This window comes from Palaemon carinicauda, chromosome 23 (assembly GCF_036898095.1).
Source record: "Palaemon carinicauda isolate YSFRI2023 chromosome 23, ASM3689809v2, whole genome shotgun sequence".
NCBI classification, from domain to species: Eukaryota; Metazoa; Arthropoda; class Malacostraca; order Decapoda; family Palaemonidae; genus Palaemon; species Palaemon carinicauda.
In genome coordinates this window covers 106,348,100-106,368,506 of record NC_090747.1, presented here as the reverse complement: position 1 = coordinate 106,368,506, position 20,407 = coordinate 106,348,100, and the positions used below count along the sequence as shown (strand labels likewise).

Here is a 20,407-nt window from a genome sequence, read left to right as displayed (position 1 = left end):
CAGAAGCATGTTGGCATCAGTCTTCCGTCACAGAGGCTTAGATCTTTTTAACAATAAAGATCTACAGGACCTCCTTAAGTCTTTTGAGACCACGAAGGAGCGTCGTTTGGTTACACCTGGTTGGAATTTAGACGTGGTTCTAAGATTTCTTATGTTAGACAGGTTCGAACCACTTCAATCAGCCTCCCTGAAAGATCTCACCTTTAAGACTCTTTTCCTGATATGCTTTACCAGCTAAAAGAGTCAGTGAGATTCATGCCTTCAGCAAGAACATCGGATTTTCATCCGAAACGGCTACATGTTCTACATCTTGGTTTTCTAGCCAAACACGAGCTGCCTTCTCGGCCTTGACCAATATCGTTCGTTATTCCAAACTTATCGATATGGTTGGAAATGAACTAGAAAGAGTATTATGTCCTGTAGAGCTCTTAAGTTCTATTTTAAAAACCTTTACGAGGCCCGTCTGAAGCTTTATGGTGTTCAGTTAAGAATTCATCTTTGCCTATGTCAGAGAATTCTTTATCCTATTATTTTCAGACTGTTAATACGAGAAGCTCATTCCCTTCTGAATGAGGAAGACCAAGCTTGGCTGAAGGTAAGGACACACGAAGTTAGAGCTATCACAACTTCCGTGACCTTTTAATAAAATAGATCTCTGCAAAATATTTTCGACGCAACCTTTTGGAAAAGCTAATCAGTGTTCGCGTCTTTTATCTTAAGAATGTCCAGTCTCTTTACGAGAACTGCTACACTCTGGGACCATTCGTAGCAACGAGTGCAGTAGTGGTGGGGGCTCCACCACTACAATTCCCTAATTCCAGAACCTTTTTAATCTTTCTCTTGAAATATTTCTGGGTTGTCCGGAAGGCTAAGAAGCCTTCCGCATCCTGGTTGATTTGGCGGGTGGTCAAATTCTTTCTTGAGAAGCGCCTAGATTAGAGGTTGTGATGAGGTCCTTTAGTATGGGTTGCAGCCCTTAATACTTCAGCACCTAGGAGTCGCTCAGCATCCTAAGAGGATCGCTAGGCTCAGTAAGGAAGACGTACTTAAAAAGGCAGAGTAATGGTTCAAGTCGACTTCCTTACCAGGTACTTATTTATTTTATGTTTGTTATTTTGAATAACGGCTAAAATAAGATACGGGATACTTAGCTTCTTTGTTAACATGTATGCTGGTCTCCACCCACCACCCTGGGTGTGAATCAGCTACATGATCATCGGGTAAGATTAATATTGAAAAATGTTATTTTCATTAGTAAAATAAATTTTTGAATATACTTACCCGATGATCATGAATTTAAGGACCCGCCCTTCCTCCCCATAGAGAACCAGTGGACCGAGGAGAAAATTGAGTTCTTGTTGACAAGAAGTACTTGAGTACCTACTCACAGATGGCGCTGTTGTGTACACCCCCACCTGTATAGCGATCGCTGGCGTATCCCGACCGTAGATTTCTGTCGGGCAACAGAGATGACAGCTACATGATCATCGGGTAAGTATATTCAAAAATTTATTTTACTAATGAAAATAACATTTTACAGTTTCTTGAGTAATAAATAGTGTAATACACGCATTTTTAAAATCATGGTCTAGTCTGCATGAAATTGCATAAGACATTATTATCGTAATAATTACTGCATTGTTGCCCAGACTACTGACTTTATATCTTGACTTTCAAAGGACTAGTTTGAAGACATTGGTCCTAGAAATTATAAATGTAACTTATGTTAATGTGTTTCCAAATTTTGCATTTGGTGCTTGTTAAAAATACCCTGTTTCACTACATGACCAAATATTCTTATAGTTAAAAACGCAAAAGTAGTTTTAAACATATATACTGTACACCACAGACTACTATTTGGGGTCATAAAATATGATCTCGTGTATTATGTGCGTAAATTGAATCTATGGTTTCTTGAATACGAACTCGTTCATATCATCTGCCTTACGTTCATACTAGGTTTTAGAGGGAAAAAACCTTTGAGTTGCGTAAATTATGTGCCAAGTATCCAATAGTCCTATGAAATTACAAAAGCTTTACGATCAATCCATGCTTGGTTTCAAAGTCGAAAAAAATAAATACAGTTTGGATATGTAAGAATAAAAATCATAGCACATAAGTTGGTGCACCACTAATAACTGAAACGGACTCCTGGCTATCAAGTTGTTTTCCTTAATTACAGTAATATGATTATGAAATGTCTTTTCCTTTAATACTCGAGTGTGCTGGCAATAAAAAACAATGCTACAGTATTTGCTATACCATCTGACACATATCTTCTAAGGGGAATAAAAGAATATAGCTCTTTTCTTCTTGTATACTACTTTTTGTTACTTCTCAATTCACCCCCTGGGTTATGAAATACTTTACATTTCATTGTTTTCATACTAAATCTTTAATTTGATATGTTTCATGCTGCTTTTTTACAAGAAGAGGAATAGTGAAGATAGATATGCTTAATGAATTTAAAGATGACTAGTATTAAACCGATTCGTGCATGCATATTGACTAGATTTAAAGGTATCATAAATCAAAATTGAAAGATAGGCAAATATTCTCAACAATCAAGCTTAATATTTTTATGATGGAAAACTGAAAATATAATAATGTTCCAAATTCACTTCAGCCACATGAAGAGATGGAAATGATTAATGTTTAAACAGCTAATTGGTTCTAAGAACAGGTTTACATACATTCTTTGTTCTTGCTTTTGTAATTGAGTACCCAATGTGATATGTTTGATTAATCGATGTACATAATGTCCTACATTTGCTTTGACCCTTTTTATTCTATCTGTTGCTCTTTATGTCTTTCATTTAAAAAATTTCTTGTTTTTCACCATTACATCTGCTTACATAAACATTACTGATAAAAATTCAACTCAAAATTGAAACAAACCTACGCCTTGAAATGAAACCGAAAACTTTTGCTACATGGTGGAAGGATGTTCTTATTTGCAATCACGAGTCAGTCTATGGAGAGTAGTAACTACAAAAAAAAGTACAATGATGTTATTTTAACAAAGGATCTGAAGACTATGTACCCATTTACATTACAGTAATATCCAACCCTACGTCGTTAATTGGTTCATTGTTCAACCCCAAAAGTCACAACTCTAAAAAAGCATATGATCATTTTATTATAGTACTGTATATTCAATTAATATTTAATTAATTTATTTATTAATTCCTTTTATCAATTGACCAATCTCTTATCAACAACTTCAAATCCAGACGTACGTACTGGTGGTGTTGTCCGGGATTTGATCGTCAAAGAAAACAATGTCAATTTTCAAAGTATGTCGGATTTTTGCCCTATAAAGGACTTACATGTCATCTATTATTATACTGATCTTGAAAAGTACAGTACAGTACTTACAACCTGCCATCATTTTATAAAGCCCAGATGCCTGTATTACTAAGCTTCCATCTGAAGTAAGTACAGTACTTGAAGGGTACAGCAGTTTATCCTTATTTGGCAAAGTAGAAACTGACACAAGGTCGGGTAAAACGGCATCAAGTGGAGTTTATTTAGAATGAGCGCTGTAAAGTTGGAACTGACGTACAGTATGTTGAACCAATGTAAAGAGGGGTATTACTTTATGAATATAGCACTTGTCAAAAACTTACAAACACATACTAAAACATAATAAGGTGTATACAGTACAGTGGAACACACACTGCACTAATATACAGAAAAGGTTCAGACTGCAATACAGTATACTGTATGCTGGTGCCTGCAATATCGACAAATTATCAAAAAGCCAGTTTTCTTGGCTTCATAAAACCAACTGATTCACAGCAGATTAAAGTGCAATCTTATTTCAGATTTAAACTTTGTGATAATAGGAATACCACAAAAACTTCCCCATTTAACAGATCAGATAATTTTCCAAAAAATACATGAAGGTAGTTGGAATCCTGGGCACATAAACATTAAAAGAAATGGAGATGCAGATTCAGTAGCCAGGTTTTGACTAAATGTAAAAATTCCCAAGCACTCTACAGTGAAATGGAGACATTACTTGGACATCTCTTTAAACTAATTTATGACAATGTGGAATGATAAAACTCATTATTGTTTCTTACTATATCTTCCTCACCCATTCTCATCTCTGTCAAAACCATCTCAGTCTTTGGGATCACGATTTGTATTTTATAGCTGCTGAGAATACGGTACATTTCCACAACTTTTAATCTTCAATATTATCTTCCCACTGAACTGCAGCCACTATGAATCTTGGCATTCTGTAGTCAAACCTCTTGAAAATATCCTCACTGACACAAATGTATTGAGTACTACAACCTTTATCTAAGCATAAAATTTTTTTAGTTTGTTTACTAATGATGCTGTCTTTTACTAGTATTCTTAAAACAATGTCTTTTAGCTTTCTTTATCTTAATTTGGTGTACTTACTTCAAAGTCTGGTCTGGCTCAATATAATAGATAAGCTTTAAATCTTTTAAACCTGCCATTATACCAAAACATAGTGATCCTTCTTCTTTTTCTTCCCTATGTGCTCCTAAGCATTTCAAGCTTTGAAAATATATTTATTGTTACATTTACACATGATAATTTTCTCAACTATTTTTGTTTTAATTCCTTTTTAGTCAACAAATTTATTTTACTTATGATGTATTCCAGTCATCTTTCCATTCCTCTTTTCCAAGGGATAAAAAGTACAAAGACTTAAGAGCAAATTAAACACTGCTGACCAACAAAAAATATTACAAACAAAGTACAAACAACTTGATAGTTCTAAATTTGTTAGCATTCAGCATTTGCTTAGTCTAAAGGGGATGAATAATCTGACTTACTTTTTAGTGGATGCATTTTAAGTCTTATCAAATGGTTCTTCCCTCCGGTTGTATATCTATATATAATGTACTACTTTGGTCATAGCTCCAAAGTGGTTTTGACTGTACAGTTGGTCATTGCTCCTAAGAAGTTTTGATTGTACATCAGTTTAACAATTGTAAAAATCAGGCTTTGTTGTCCCATGGTTACTATCGAAGTCACACACTCAAGGGTAAAAAATTTTAATCAATTTTCTATAGTAGAACTCTGTTTTCCACACTGTTTATTTAACCTATCATCATTATTAAATTCAAGTAGTTTAGCGAAACCACAGTTATCAATTAATCTGCCTCATTTTAAAATGCCAGTTTGTCCTTATAGTATTAAACAAGAGAAATTCACTGGAACTTCCAGTATTAATCAGGCCTGATTTGGTAGACATAACTTTCTTGGTCTCATCTCCATAACATATGTCAATTTTAAATTTTTTCATAATAATTAATAGTAAAATGTATGTTTTTTCTTATGGTTCCCTAAACAATTGGAACAAGAATAAAAAAAAAATTATATAAAACATAGCCTTTGGACATTGAAATTAACTACAACCAGACAGATACCAGTTTTCTTTTATCAAAGAATGTCACAACTATACATAATTCAGAAGTAATATGAGAACCTTTTTCATACAACTTATCTGGCATGTTCATTGTTCAACCCCAAAAGTCACAACTCTAAAAAAGCATATGATCATTTTATTATAGTACTGTATATTCAATTAACATTTAATTAATTTATTTATTAATTCCTTTTATCAATTGACCAATCTCTTATCAACAACTTCAAATCCAGACGTACGTACTGGTGGTGTTGTCCGGGATTTGATCGTCAAAGAAAACAATGTTTTTGAAAATAAACAGCCTCTTAGAGGTGTCTGCTTATGTTGACAACACCACCAAGGGAAAACTTATTCCAGAAAAAATAAAATATAACTGTCTCAACCTCAGAAGCAAACTTTTCCTCTTTGCAAACAGCAACATATAACATGAAATATATACAAATTGATAGTTCATATTTCATTATTTATCTATACCCACACAGCATACACAGTATGCACATATCAAGAAATACATACTGTACTTGAGAGATAGCCTTAAGAAACAAAGTTTGAGTACAGTATAGGAGAGAAAAACTACTATTGAAAACTCTACTATCATGAAATTATTTCAAAGACTTTAAAATTTAAAAGTACCTACTTGGGAGATCGGGTTGAAAAATTTAATCACAAACATATAATCGCTATGAATCACTAACTACGTAGAGGTAAAGAAAACGGGACTGCTGACAGAATGCCATCTAAATACACAGATGTTTAAAGGAAATATATACTGGGTATTTATATATAATGACATTCAACTCAACATACAGTATTGCACACAAATATATATTTAACTTCAAGCTTAAAGTTTAGAATAAAAATATAATCATATGAGTGAAACTTGTAGAACAAGCTATTCGGACCATTACTGACCTTGCTTTCACATCTTGATTTTCAGAGGTTCAGAGTTGCAGTCAAACATTGGTGCTAATAAAGCTGAATCTGAATGATTTAATATGTGAGGAGCCTCGTTAAACTCGTCTAGCTCACTGGACAGGTCGGCTTCATAAGCCAGGAGGAGATATTGTTCTGATCTCTCTGGCCACAATAAATACGTCATAAAAGAGTGTGCCAGTAAATCAGCTGAATATGTAAAACCTGAAAAGTTGATAAAAAATCATACTTTATTGTAGTCTCAAAAGCATAAGATTAAAAATCAGGCAGTTCATTGTAAAATCTCAAATGAGTAATGTATTGCAGAATAATGTTTTTAAATGTAATTAGAAGATATCAAATCCTGCAAAATATATAATAACTGCCAAGGGCATTCCCAACATTGCAATAAGGCTTACTGATGGTCCTTAAATGGTATAATCAAGTAAATACTTAACAATATGGCAAAATCAATATTTCTGCAAACATCCTCCTATGGAAGGTAACCACTGTTTGCCATTCCCTAAAAGGAGGCACTCAAATTTACCATGCAGAAATCTGCATCGAAATGCCTAGTATTCAATCTTCAATCACTGTGTTATGTTTAATCAATCCTAGAGCGCATTACATTTAAACCTTTCCTTCTTAAATAATATACTTTACTCATGTAGGTCAATTCCCAGATGGCTAATTAATCCAATATTGTGAAATTAACTAAAACAATTTACTTATAGATGCCTTGCAAAAGTTTTGCTAACATAATATATACCACACAATTCCACTGGTCTCCTGGCACTATTTATTGCCTTGGTTTCTTCAATTACAACCACAATTTTAATCAAGATAAGTCTTCTTGAATTTATTTTTCAATTTTAATCAAGAAGTCTTCTTGAATTCATTTCCCTAAAACTACAAGGACTTTCATTCACTGTTTCTTATCCCTGTCAGTATTGTACATAATTTTATTAATGATAATGTCCTGAATTGAATAGATAGGGTTCTTTATTCCTGTTGTTTCTCTGTAATTGCAAATGGCAAAAGGAATGCCTATTTATTGTTTACAGTCTATAAGTACTTCCCATATAATCTATCAATATTTGCATTATTGCTATTATTATTATTGTTGTTATTCTAAATTACATTATTTAACTTATCTGCCCCATTTTAGTCACTCATAGATCATAAAAACATTTTTCTTATTTGATGGGAAAAATGGATCTTGACAGAAAGCTGGATAAGAAGAGAAAACAATAAGTGGATTGGAAGTAAAAGGCATAATGCAATGCAGATTAGCGTGTTCCATGGGAGGCCCTCTGTATGCAGTGCCACCCTTTTGTCATGTTAATGATACACCCATAGTAACAACTGACCAGCAGGACATAAATCTTAAAATTTGTATTTTTCCTAGCAATACAAACCCAAGTCCTTTAAAATAAGCTGGAATGGCTGTTGAAATCATTTTTCCACTCCCAACTTTCTCCTTATGTTCGTGCAAACAGAGAAGTCGAGCCAAAATCTATGTGACCATTGATGGGTGTCCTCTTCTCAACATGGGATACTGCAGTTTCCCATTTAGAGAAGGGAGAAAAGTTCACTGTCCAGGTAGGAAAGGTGAAGGAGAGCCCCCAATATCTTCCAATAAATGCCAACAGAAGGTGGATATGCGACTGCGCACGTCTGTCTTACCTGGATACTGGATAGCCATGGGAACACAGCTTACAGTCTTTAGCAGGAGTGACATGGGGCTATGGCAAACAGCTGCATGGCCAGGAGCCACCTGAGTGCCCCCCCCCCCACCAACTGGAGAATAGGTGGTGTGATCAAGAACCCTTTCTTGTGACAACAATTGGCCTTCCTGGACTTCTTATTCTTCATAGAAGAAGAAGCATGTGATTCAGAATTGCAAGAGGAGGAGTAGAAGAAGGGAAATGCATTGCTTCTTCCGTTTACCAATTTTCTCAGCTTTTGCAAGATAAGTGACCACTGCTGACATATCTCCCCCCCAAGGGTTTAAACCACATGGTCACTCAGTCAAGAACCACAACACTGGGGGATACTGACACAGGAAAAGTTGCAGGCACACTCATGGGACTCAAGGCAGACACAGGGGCAGAGAACACAGACACAGAAAAGGAAAGAGCCACAGACACAGTGGTAACAAGCACCAAAGCTATTAAGGGGACGGGCACTTTGAACGTATATGGCTGTGGAGTATTCTACGCTTTTACAGCTTCAGAACTTCTCCTCTAGAAGCATAATTACCAGCCTACTTGGATACTACTTGCTTAGGTAGCAAAGAGGGGATTACCACTGCGGTCATTGACACTACTGTAACTGGGATCACTGCTGAAACAATGGTGTCACAATTGAGGTATTGGCACTGGGGACACAGGGCCATAAGTAGATTTAGCTACTTACTCCTTCAAAATACCATTGAGGCCCTACCTGCAGAACCTAATGAAGGCTTAGGTCCCTCTTCATTGAAGGTCTACAAGAAAGAGCTTCCATATGCTGTATATTGGAGTCAGCAGTCACCTCACTCTAAAATAAATCCTGATATAGAGACTAGTCCCTCTTGCTCCTAAAACATAATTCCTGGAATTAAGTCAAGGGCATATATCCAGAAGCTTCAGCAGACTGCAAATTCAATGAGGAGCCCAAAGTGCTAAACAGTCTCTCCAGCAATTTAAAGGCTTGACATGAATGACACCAGAGAAGACTTAGCCTTCCTGCTCCTCAATGAAAATGCCTCTAATGAGATGCTACAATCTACATTCGGTAAAAAGTGGTTAGTTGGGAACAATTAATCCTTAACCCTTTTACCCCCAGGCTATTTAGAACTTTCCAACCCTTAACCCCCAGGGGTTATTTTTTTCCAAGCACATTTTGCAGTATATTTTTTTTTAAATTGCTCTAACAGCCTTAATTTTTGTCATAGAGAGATCAGGTTGGTCTCATTCTCTTGGAAAATGCCTAAAGTTTCTCAAAATATTATCAAAAATATGCAAAAAGAAATGTAAATAGCAGTTTTTTGCAAGGACGTACTGGTACGTCCATGGGGTTAAAGGGATGAGTTTTGTGTGAAACGTACCAGTACGTCCTTTGGGGGTAAAAGGGTTAATGTAGAGAGTGGATCTATTGCTGGTTTGGATATAAACCAATGTAGTGTCCAACATACACTCACATCCCTGCATCATTCTATTATCAACATAAAGCCGATATTAGCCATTCAAACTAAAAGCTATTAGATTAAGATTAAAAAGACTTGATAGAACCCAACAGTACGGCAGTAAAAACAAGCGGAGACAAACGTAAAGAGTATCTGACAGGCCCTCGCTTACCACCTGTCATTAACTACCTCTTTAGCACCTTCAGCAGCTGTTCCAGCTATGCTGAAGACATTCCCTATTTTAAAGGACTAATTTTCAATAATGCTAATGTCTATAGTAAAATAAAAAATTACTTAATTCTATTAATAAGGTTGCATCCTAAATGTACTATAGTATTAATTAATCCAGATTATTTTAAAGAGTACAGACATGCTTTACTAATAGAGAATTGCATTATATTCAAGATTAACATCCCTACTAAAAGACTTCATTAAAATATATCCCAAACAGGAGCACTAAGACTTTGTACTGTATTTCTCTTCTAATGTATTCATTACCTCTTAACTAAAGTAATTCCTTGGGGAAATTTTTTCTTCATATGGTTTCTCTATAATTACCACCTCACTTTTTACTAACCTCACTCTTTACTACTCTCCAAATCTCAAAAGAGTGGTATTACCAACAGTTTACCATGTATTGTATACTGCAGGCAGAAGGCATCATCCCAATGTATTCTTAGCATTAATTTACCTTTGTTTTCTTTCAAATTGTGAATTAAACTTCTCTAAATAATTTTTAATTCCAATGTTCATGATGCAATGGAAAATGGTCTTTCTGGACCATATATAAGGGAAATCTAGAAATTTTACTCACTGGCCTAATCAAGTGCTTTATAATAATGTACAATAATATGCAGTTTAATAGATCATTTGGATTATTTCTAGTGTTGTAACACTTTCCAAAGGACTACATGTATATTTGGAGATTTAGCAACATTTTATAGCTAGATGTCAGTTCAGTAGCACATGATAAATCAAAAACTATTTAGCTTAACTCCTGTCTGTTAAAAAAAAGAAAGAGCAGTTCACCTTACCAAGAAGAATGACTTACAGATGTAAAACTTGAACTTACCTAACAACAACTTATATCTCCATAATGGTGAAACTTGGAGTGCAATCAGTGCCACTACTGGCAAGTATATAAACCACACCAGAGATGCTGCTCCAAAATGCAAGAAGAAGTTCAGCTTCTTGGCATTATGTTCGTAAGTCATGGTGTTGCGAAGTTCAAAAAGGAACCACACCATAATGAGAACTCTAAGTGCCAGAGTTAACCAGCCTGGCCAAGTTTGATACTCATCAATGTCTTCAATGACATCAACCTCAATCTGAAATATGAAAATAAAAACTGCTGTGAATGCATAAAATATGACAAGCACAAACTTCATCTATACTGTGCATTATTGGGACAGAAATTTAATGAAGTTTAGACATATGAGTTTGTATTTCGGTACTTTTGCCGACGGATTCTTATCAAACCTATGCTATGCGACATATAATTATAACAAGTCTTCAAGAATTCTCTTGGTCTAACCCAGACTTGAGAAATATTCATCATAAAAAATATATTGTAATTTTATTCTGTGGCCAGAGGGAAACCAAGTAGACAATAAAACCACTTATGTAACATCACAAGATAATTTGTTAAATCAATAACATAATATTAAAGAAACAACCGTGTGTTGATCCAAAATAAAGTAATCTAAGCATAATAAATCACTGTTGGTTTTTTACCACTAGCATTCCATTTTCAAAAATAAATATTTTTCAAAAGGAAAATTAGAGCTTATTTTCTTTTACAAACCTGAATCTTGCCCTGCAGGAACTCTACATGCTGTACATAAGACAAAGATATTAAAATACAGTAGTTTTTCTTTACTATAATTCAACTTGCTTATCAAAAATGTGACTTGTGAACACCTCTGCATATAAGTAAATCCAGAAATACAGCATGTACTGTAGAGACAAAAAGGACTGTACAGTACTGACCATGTATCAAATCTATATTTAATAACCTATGACCAGAAGTAGTATTTTAGCATGAGATGATATTTAATTTCATGCAGCCTTTTGACAAGAACTTGCCGGTTACTAGAGTACTACTTTTTCCGTAAAGATAATTCTTGATATCTAAAAAATCTACACCGATATGTTACAATATAAGCTTCAAGGTCTACATTAAAAAATATTCCGTGCTATATAATGTTGTTCATTTTAATAGGTTTGATTTATACCTTAGATATGCTATTAATTCCAATAACTACAAAACCAGCCACTAGGCTGGACAGATTTTGATTCTGATAACTTGACCACTTACCATATTCCAAAAGTAAAGTGTAAGGATGAGTATTGAATACAGTCCCCAGAGTGAAATCAGCAGGAACCTTCTCGAAAGCATCATCCTTGTGATTGCATAACCTTTGGCTAACAGCAGGAGTAACATCATGAACAAAGACTGAAAAAAATGAAAGGTTATTTTGAAAATGTGTATAAAAAAGATCTAAAAGTTACTGGAAGACCTCAGTAAAAATAAAAATATTATCTGCTGTACTTTGATAATACATCATCCAAACTCAATTCTATGTACTGTACACTACGACAAAATATGAATTATGATATCTACCCACAGGACCAAAAATACTTGTTTTTTTTTTCTCCTTTCAATGGACATATGCCTCTAGTAATAAGACAATCGCTAACAGTTTGTGAAGCCACAGGGCCTTTGTCTTTTCAGCCTGCATCTACTTCAGGTTGATGATGCTCCCTTTTTCCAGATTGTTTTAATTTTAGGTGTTTAGTCCATTTAAAGATGCCTTCTAGATTTATTTCGAATTACAGTGTAGATTGTTGAGAGAATTATTTCTGGGCGATCATGACTCACATTTTCTTTGTGGCTTGCATTAGGGACAGTATTATGATGTAAATAACTGTTGTGAGAAGTGCAAAAGCCTCGCTGTTCATTTTATGGGAAATTAACCTGTATGCAAAAGAAAACTTGCTTTCAGTTCAGGGGAATATCCAGAGAAGACTAGACTAGTTGATTATAGCGGGAATAACGATGCCACGCCAGCACTGAATTTCATTACAGCACTTAACGAATCAAATTTTGATAGTCATGACCAAAAACTCCTACAATTCTTTAGCTTCTTTGGTGAAATCTCAGAAAGCCAGCGATTCTCCATTAAGGGCAATAACTCTGAACTAACCTGTCCTATTTCAAGCCCTAACTTGCTTACTTGAGTCTAGTGTTTCTAGTGTTCCATGCTGGTGCACAGTGAATTACAGATTTGGGAACTTCTCAGAGCCTTAAATTATGTATTTACGGTAGCCCCTTCTGCTATGAAATCTTTGCATTCCCACAATCCTAGCAATTCTTCTAGAAATCGAGATTGCATGACAGAAGACCAAGTTGGTAGCCTGGATCCTAACATCTCTTCACTCACTGAAGTAAGCGCTCTAAAGCAACCTCGTATTTCATAAGTGGATGGCATGTCATATCGTATGATTCCCTTGGAACAAATGTATCTGACAAAGTTTTGGCTAAAGCTGACTGGGTGCATCACATTTCGGAGGGCAGTGCGCATTGTCTATTTGCAAGCTCAGCTACCATCATAGGTTAACTCTAACTAGGTAAATATACATGCTAGTACCTCAAGTCCTGAAATGAATCCCTGGAGAAACAATTACGAAGCAGCTCCTGCACAAAGATGCAAATAAACAGGAAAGCCAGTAAGTAATGTTTTAGTTCATCCTTCTGAACAGGAAGATGAAGAGAATACAAAGGAAGAGACTGATTATGGTGAGGTATCTCTTTTCCAGTAGGGAAATTACTGATGAGAAATATCCGAAAATGTACGAGGTAAATTCTGAAGCTGTTTACTCTTCCAAGTCTTCAGAGATGCCTTCAATCATAACCTGCTGTGTATAACTTATTCAATTTTGTAGTACAAGTTGAGAATCCTAATTTAAAATTATAAAAACCTCCAAAATTTGAAATCTTCTGATGCTGGGAAGGCTCCATCTTCTTTAAACTTCCAAATTATTAAAAGCTGTTACCCTCAAAATCAATCAAGATCATGTTAAAAGCCACTCTTACCTATACAAGTTAATGGCAAACATGAAATTCCAGTCTCATTTGTAATGGAATCATAATCAGATGTTCCAAATGCATATAGATATTTACGTCAATGATGCCACATGACTGCAACACTTGTTAAAATTATGATTACCAAAAATATGAGGAACCTCACTTATTAAATCCAGACACAATCATAAGCCTGATAGTATTCCAGAGCAGACCTATCATTTTGATCTTGGACTGGATCACGCTCCTATAGTCCATTTCTTGTAGCGAGGCAGATTTGCACCGACTTGCAGTGATGCCCTTTTAGCTCGGAAAATTTTCCTGATCGCTGATTGGTTAGAATTATCTTGTCCAACCAATCAGCGATCAGGAAACTTTTCCAAGCTAAATAGGTACCGCTGCGAGTCGGTGCAAATATGCCTCGCTAAAAGAAATGGACTATAGTGCTTAGCATTGGAGTCCTGACATATAACAGTAGATTTGGGTTGAAATAGAAAAGGAATAACCTATCGAAATTCAAAATGTACATGAAACACTAAAAGGGATAATTATAAGTTTTTCTGTAATAAGGATCAAGATATTGACTAAAAAATATAAAAGTATAAAATGCACCACTTACTTACCTGGGCAAGAATATTAAAGAGATCTCCAAGAATATTTTCTCCTTCACTGCCTTCTCCATCAAAGGAAAATACTAGGAGATGTAGTGTGTCAAACAGCAAGCCTGCTAGCTGAACAATGAGAGTGGCTGTGAAGAGACGGGTTATAGGATGGATCTGAAAGGAGACCACAAAGTCATAAAGATTGGACCTCAAATGTAGCACAACTTGAAACATTAACTAAAATTTAATTGTATTATAAAATGGTTTCAAGTCAAGAAGATATTTATTTCTACCATTTACCTCAGGAGAGGGATAAGATATTCACTAGTTTGCTAATTTTTATAATTGGAACTTTCCAGTACTATAACATGCAATAATACTTCAACAAATATGTGTGAGGCAATATTATCAATGCCATAATTTACCTGTCGACAAGCAGCATAGACTTGAAGTGGCACTAACACAAACCCATAAAACACAACACAGACAAGGTAGATTTCAACAGTGTCCTAGAATGAGAGAAGAAATCATTCTCGTTGATCCTTGATACCAAAGGCCACTGAAATTAACTGCATACCTGTCAGACTTAGAGGAGCAATATTTCTAATATAGTTTAGGAATAACAGTGAAATGTTTTTTTTTATAAATCTAAACAGCATTTTCTGTTTAACAAAAAGAGACCTTACGCTAAAAATAATGAAATACAAAAATATAATACCATAACTGTATCATATTGGAATATAATTTACTGTACATATGATTACAGACAATCTCTCTGGAAAATTAAAAAAATTATATCAAATAATTTACAGTAGCCTACCTGTTTGTCAAATGAGAAATGATACTCGAATGGATTCAAATTGCCAGCATTCGGCTTCCCATTGACAATGTTCAGATCGTACCTCATTGTTAATGGTTGTTTCGTATGCTCCCACTCACAAGAAGCATTCCGACTGCAGGCCACTAAACTCAAATACCAGAACCTGAAATCCAATAAAAATGTTATTTTTATTAGTAAAATAAATTTTTGAATATACTTACCCGACAATCATGTAGCTGTCAACTCCGTTGCCCGACAGAATTCTATGGAGGGATACGCCAGCTATCACAATACTAGAAGGGGGTGTACTTACCAGCGCCACCTGTGGCCAGGTACTATAGTACTTCTTGTTGACACCTCCTCAATTTTTCCTCGGTCCACTGGTTCTCTATGGGGAGGAAGGGAGGGTCAATTAAATCATGATTATCGGGTAAGTATATTCAAAAATTTATTTTACTAATAAAAATAACATTTTTCAATATTAAACTTACCCGATAATCATGTAGCTGATTCACACCCAGGGGGGTGGGTGAAAACCAGTGTACAAGATTAAAGGATAGCTAAGTATCCCATATTTCATATAACAGTTATCTCAAATAACAATGAAATAATAAGTACCTGGTAAGGAAGTCGAATTGAACCGTTACTCTGCCTCTTTTTTAAGTTCGTCTTCCTTACTGAGCGCAGCGTTCCTCTTGGAGGCTGAATCAACTCAAAGGTGCTAAAGTATATAGGGCTGCAACCCCTACTAAAGGACCTCTACACAACCTCTAACCCAGGCGCTTCTCAAGAATGAATTGACCACCCGCCAAATCAAAAGGATGCGGAAGGCTTCTTAGCCTACCGTAACAACCATAAAAACAACAATAAAAGCATTCAAGAGAAAGGTTAAAAAAGGTTATGGGATTAAGGGAATGTAGTGGCTGAGCCCTCACCTACTACTGCACTCGCTGCTACGAATGGTCCCAGGGTGTAGCAGTTCTCGTAAAGAGACTGGACATCTTTAAGATAAAATGATGCAAACACTGACTTGCTCCTCCAATAGGTTGCATCCATTATGCTCTGCAGAGAACGGTTTTTATTAAAGGCCATCGAAGTAGCTACGGCTCTCACTTCGTGGGTCCTTACCTTCAGCAATGCAAGGTCTTCCTCCTTTAAGTGAGAATGGGCTTCTCTAATCAGAAGCCTTATATAATACGAAACCCCGTTCTTGGACATGGGCCTCGAAGGTTTCTTGATGGCACACCATAAGGCTTCTGACTGTCCTCGAATAGGTTTAGACCTATTAAGATAATACTTGAGAGCTCTGACAGGGCAAAGAACTCTCTCTAGTTCGTTACCTACCATGTTGGAGAGGCTAGGTATTTCAAACGATCTAGGCCAAGGACGTGAAGGAAGTTCGTTCTTTGCTAGGAATCCGAGCTGAAAAGAACATGTTGCAGATTCGGTCGTGAAACCAATGTTCTTGCTGAAGGCATGAACCTCACTGACTCTCTTAGCTGTTGCAAGGCAGACGAGAAAAAGAGTCTTGAGGGTAAGGTCCTTGAAGGAAGCTGACTGGAGAGGTTCGAACCTAGGTGACATAAGGAACCTTAAGACTACGTCTAGGTTCCAGCCTGGAGTGGATAGACGACGCTCTTTAGAAGTCTCAAAAGACTTAAGGATGTCTTGAAGGTCCTTGTTGGAAGAAAGGTCCAAACCTCTGTGGCGGAGAACTGAAGCCAACATACTCCTGTACCCTTTAATCGTAGGGGCTGAAAGGGATCTCTCGTTCCTAAGATGTAATAGGAAGTCAGCTATTTGGGTCACAGAGGTATTGGTAGAGGATACTGAATTGGCTCTACACCAGCTCCGGAAGACTTCCCACTTAGATTGGTAGACTTTACGAGTGGAAACCCTTCTTGCTCTGGCAATCGCACTGGCTGCCTCCTTCGAAAAGCCTCTAGCTCTAGCGAATCTTTCGACAGTCTGAAGGCAGTCAGCCGAAGAGCGTGGAGGTTTGGGTGCAACCTGTCTACGTGAGGTTGACGTAGAAGGTCCACTCTTAGAGGTAGAGTCCTGGGGATGTCGACTAGCCATTGAAGTACCTCTGTGAACCATTCTCTTGCAGGCCAAAGGGGAGCAACCAGCGTCAGCCGTGTCCCTTCGTGCGAGATGAATTTCTGCAGGACTTTGTTGATTATCTTGAACGGTGGAAATGCGTAAAGGTCGAGATGGGACCAGTTCAGCAGAAAAGCATCCACATGAACTGCTGCAGGGTCTGGAACTGGGGAACAGTACAGCTGAAGTCTCTTGGTCATGGAGGTGGCAAACAGATCTATGGTAGGTTGACCCCACAAGGTCCAAAGTCTGTTGCACACACTCTTGTGGAGGGTCCATTCCGTGGGAATGACCTGATTCCTTCTGCTTAGGCGATCTGCTGAGACGTTCATGTTGCCCTGAATGAACCTCGTGACCAAAGTGAGGTTTTGACTTCTTGACCAAATGAGGAGGTCCCTTGCGATCTCGTATAGGCTCCTCGAATGGGTCCCTCCTTGCTTGGAGATGTACGCCAAGGCTGTGGTGTTGTCTGAGTTCACCTCCACCACCTTGCCCAGCAGGAGGGACTTGAAGTTCAGCAGGGCTAAATGAACTGCTAGTAGCTCCTTGCAGTTGATGTGGAGCGTTCCCTGTTCCTCGTTCCACGTTCCCGAGCATTCCCGTCCGTTCAAGGTCGCACCCCAGCCCGAGTCCGATGCATCTGAGAAGAGATGAAGATTGGGGGTCTGAATAGCCAACGATAGGCCCTCCCTGAGAAGGAGATTGGTCTTCCACCACAAGAGAGTGGTCTTCATCTCTTTGGTGACTGGGATAGAGACTGCTTCGAGAGTCAAACCCTTGTCCCAATGAGCTGCAAGATGGAATTGAAGAGGGCGGAGGTGGAGTCTCCCTAGCTCGACGAACAGGGCCAGTGATGAAAGGGTCCCTGTGAGACTCATCCACTGTCTCACCGAGCAACTGCTCCTCTTCAGCATGCTCATGATGCAATCTAGGGCTTGGCTTATCCTGGGGGCCGATGGAAAAGCCCGAAAATCCTGACTCCGAATCTCCATTCCCAGGTACACAATGGATTGGGAGGGAATGAGCTGAGACTTTTCTATGTTGACTAACAGACCCAGTTCTCTGATTAAGTCCAAAGTCCAGTTGAGACTCTCCAGACAGCGACGACTCGTGGAGGCTCTCAACAGCCAGTCGTCTAAGTAGAGGGAGGCTCTGATGTCCGATAAGTGGAGGAATTTTGCTATATTCCTCATCAGATGCGTGAATACCATAGGAGCTGTGCTTAGGCCAAAACACAGGGCTTGGAATTGGTAGACAACCTTTCCAAAAACGAATCTCAGGAAAGGTTGGGAGTCTGGATGAATAGGAACGTGAAAGTAGGCATCTTTCAAGTCCAACGAGACCATCCAGTCCTCCTGCCTGACCGCTGCTAGGACCGACTTCGTCGTCTCCATCGTGAACGTCTGCTTGGTGACATACGCATTGAGCGCGCTGACGTCCAGCACCGGTCTCCAACCTCCTGTCTTCTTGGCCACCAGAAAGAGACGGTTGTAGAAGCCCGGGGATTGATGGTCCCGGACTATAACCACTGCCTTCTTCTGCACAAGTAGCGACACCTCCTGGTGCAACGCTAGCCTCTTGTCCTCTTCTTTGTAGTTGGGAGAGAGGTTGATGGGAGATGTGGTCAGAGGGGGTTTGAGGCAGAATGGAATCCTGTAACCCTCCCTCAGCCAACTGACAGACTGGGCGTCTGCACCTCTCTTTTCCCAGGCTTGCCAGAAGCTCTTGAGTCTGGCTCCTACTGCTGTCTGGAGATGCGGAGAGTCAGTTTTTTCCTTTAGAGGCCTTGGAACCTTTCCTAGACTTGCTCCTGGAAGAGTCTGGACGGGAGCTTCCTCGGCTGGGGGCTCTACCACGAAAGGGCGGTATGAACCTCGTAGCAGGAGTATCAGCCACCGGGGTGCGATAAGACCTGGGGACTGAGGTAGCCACCTTAGTCTTACGAGCCGATGAGGCTACAAGATCATGTGTGTCCTTTTGTATCAGGGCAGCAGACAAGTCCTTAACAAGCTCTTCGGGGAAGAGGAACTTCGAGAGCGGAGCGAAAAGGAGTTGAGACCTTTGACAAGGTGTAATGCTGGAGGAAAGGAAGGTACAAAGCTGTTCCCTTTTCTTAAGAACCCCTGATACAAACATCGACGCAAGCTCGCCAGATCCATCTCTAATGGCCTTATCCATGCAGGACATTAAAAGCATGGCAGAATCCTTGTCCGCAGGGGAGGTCTTCTTGCTGAGGGCCCCCAGGCACCAGTCTAGGAAGTTGAACATCTCAAATGCTCTAAAAACACCCTTCAGGAAGTGATCAAGGTCTGAGAAGGTCCAGCAAACCTTAGAGCGCCTCATTGCAGTTCTACGAGGAGAGTCTACCAGACTTGAGAAGTCAGCCTGGGCAGAGGCAGGTACTCCCAAGCCTGGTTCCTCTCCTGTGGCATACCAAACGCCCGCTTTAGAAGTGAGCTTAGTCGGAGGAAACATGAACGAAGTCTTGCCAAGGTGTTGCTTAGTCTGCAACCACTCCCCTAAGATCCTTAACGCTCTCTTAGAGGACCTTGCTAGGACTAGCTTAGTATAGGTAGACTTAGCTGGCTGCATGCCCAGCGAAAACTCAGATGGTGGAGAGCGGGGAATAGCAGAGACAAAGTGGTCTGGGTAAACCTCCCTAAACAGAGCCAAGACCTTACGAAAGTCAATAGAAGGCGGAGAAGACTTGGATTCATCCACGTCTGATGAGGGATCCAGGTGTGCCGCCTCATCATCAGACGCCTCATCACCAGAGTGTAGCGAAGAGATCGGACAGGTATGCTGAACAGCAGAGTCAGAACGAGCTGGAACAACAATATTAGTGGTTTCCTCTTCAAGAATCTGTTGAGGGAACACCTGAGGCTCAGACTGCAAAGGCTGAACAAAAGAAGAAGCAGAAGGTAGGCGCATGGGTGGAGGAGGCTGACTCCTGGCATGAGTGGCTGAACTCAAAGGTTGCGCTTGCTGAGTGGTTGGCGGAAGCGGAGTAGCAAGTTCCTGTTCCTGCGGTGTGAGCGGAGAGCGATGAGGTAGAGGCTGCGCAGAACGTAGTAAATGTCTCGCGAGTTGAGGCTCCTGGGGCGCAAGGCTAAGGTGTTGTGGTGCTTGCCTTGTGGAGGGTTGAGCTCGCTGCAGCGAGAGCTGAGGAGACTGACTCATGGATGGGAGAGGTTGTTGTACCTCAACCGAGTGTTGCATCACTGGTGGAGCAGCAAGTGGAAGCGGAGGAAGAGAGGTATAAGCCTCCTGATCCCATTGCTGAGGTTGCCTTAAGGAAGGCGGAGGC

The 20,407-nt window shown here is 38.7% G+C and overlaps 1 protein-coding gene across 2 annotated transcripts in view; it reads right to left on the bottom strand.

Moving 5' to 3' along the window:
- The window catches only part of LOC137617350 (transmembrane protein 145-like), a 52,613-nt gene that overhangs the window by 11,791 nt on the left and 20,415 nt on the right, over positions 1-20,407 (bottom strand). The window contains exons 3-9 of one of the 2 annotated variants that reach the window (XR_011039629.1): positions 15,001-15,163; positions 14,606-14,689; positions 14,202-14,354; positions 11,812-11,949; positions 10,567-10,822; positions 6,326-6,550; positions 1,532-2,988 (exon numbers count right to left, since the gene is read on the bottom strand). Coding sequence is in view for 1 of the 2 variants with exons in the window: in XM_068347373.1 (XP_068203474.1) it covers positions 6,333-6,550; positions 10,567-10,822; positions 11,812-11,949; positions 14,202-14,354; positions 14,606-14,689; positions 15,001-15,163 (1,012 nt within the window). In the remaining variant the exon portion in view is untranslated. The remainder of the gene's footprint in view (positions 1-1,531; positions 2,989-6,325; positions 6,551-10,566; positions 10,823-11,811; positions 11,950-14,201; positions 14,355-14,605; positions 14,690-15,000; positions 15,164-20,407) is intronic. The other variant, XM_068347373.1, reaches the window with a different exon arrangement.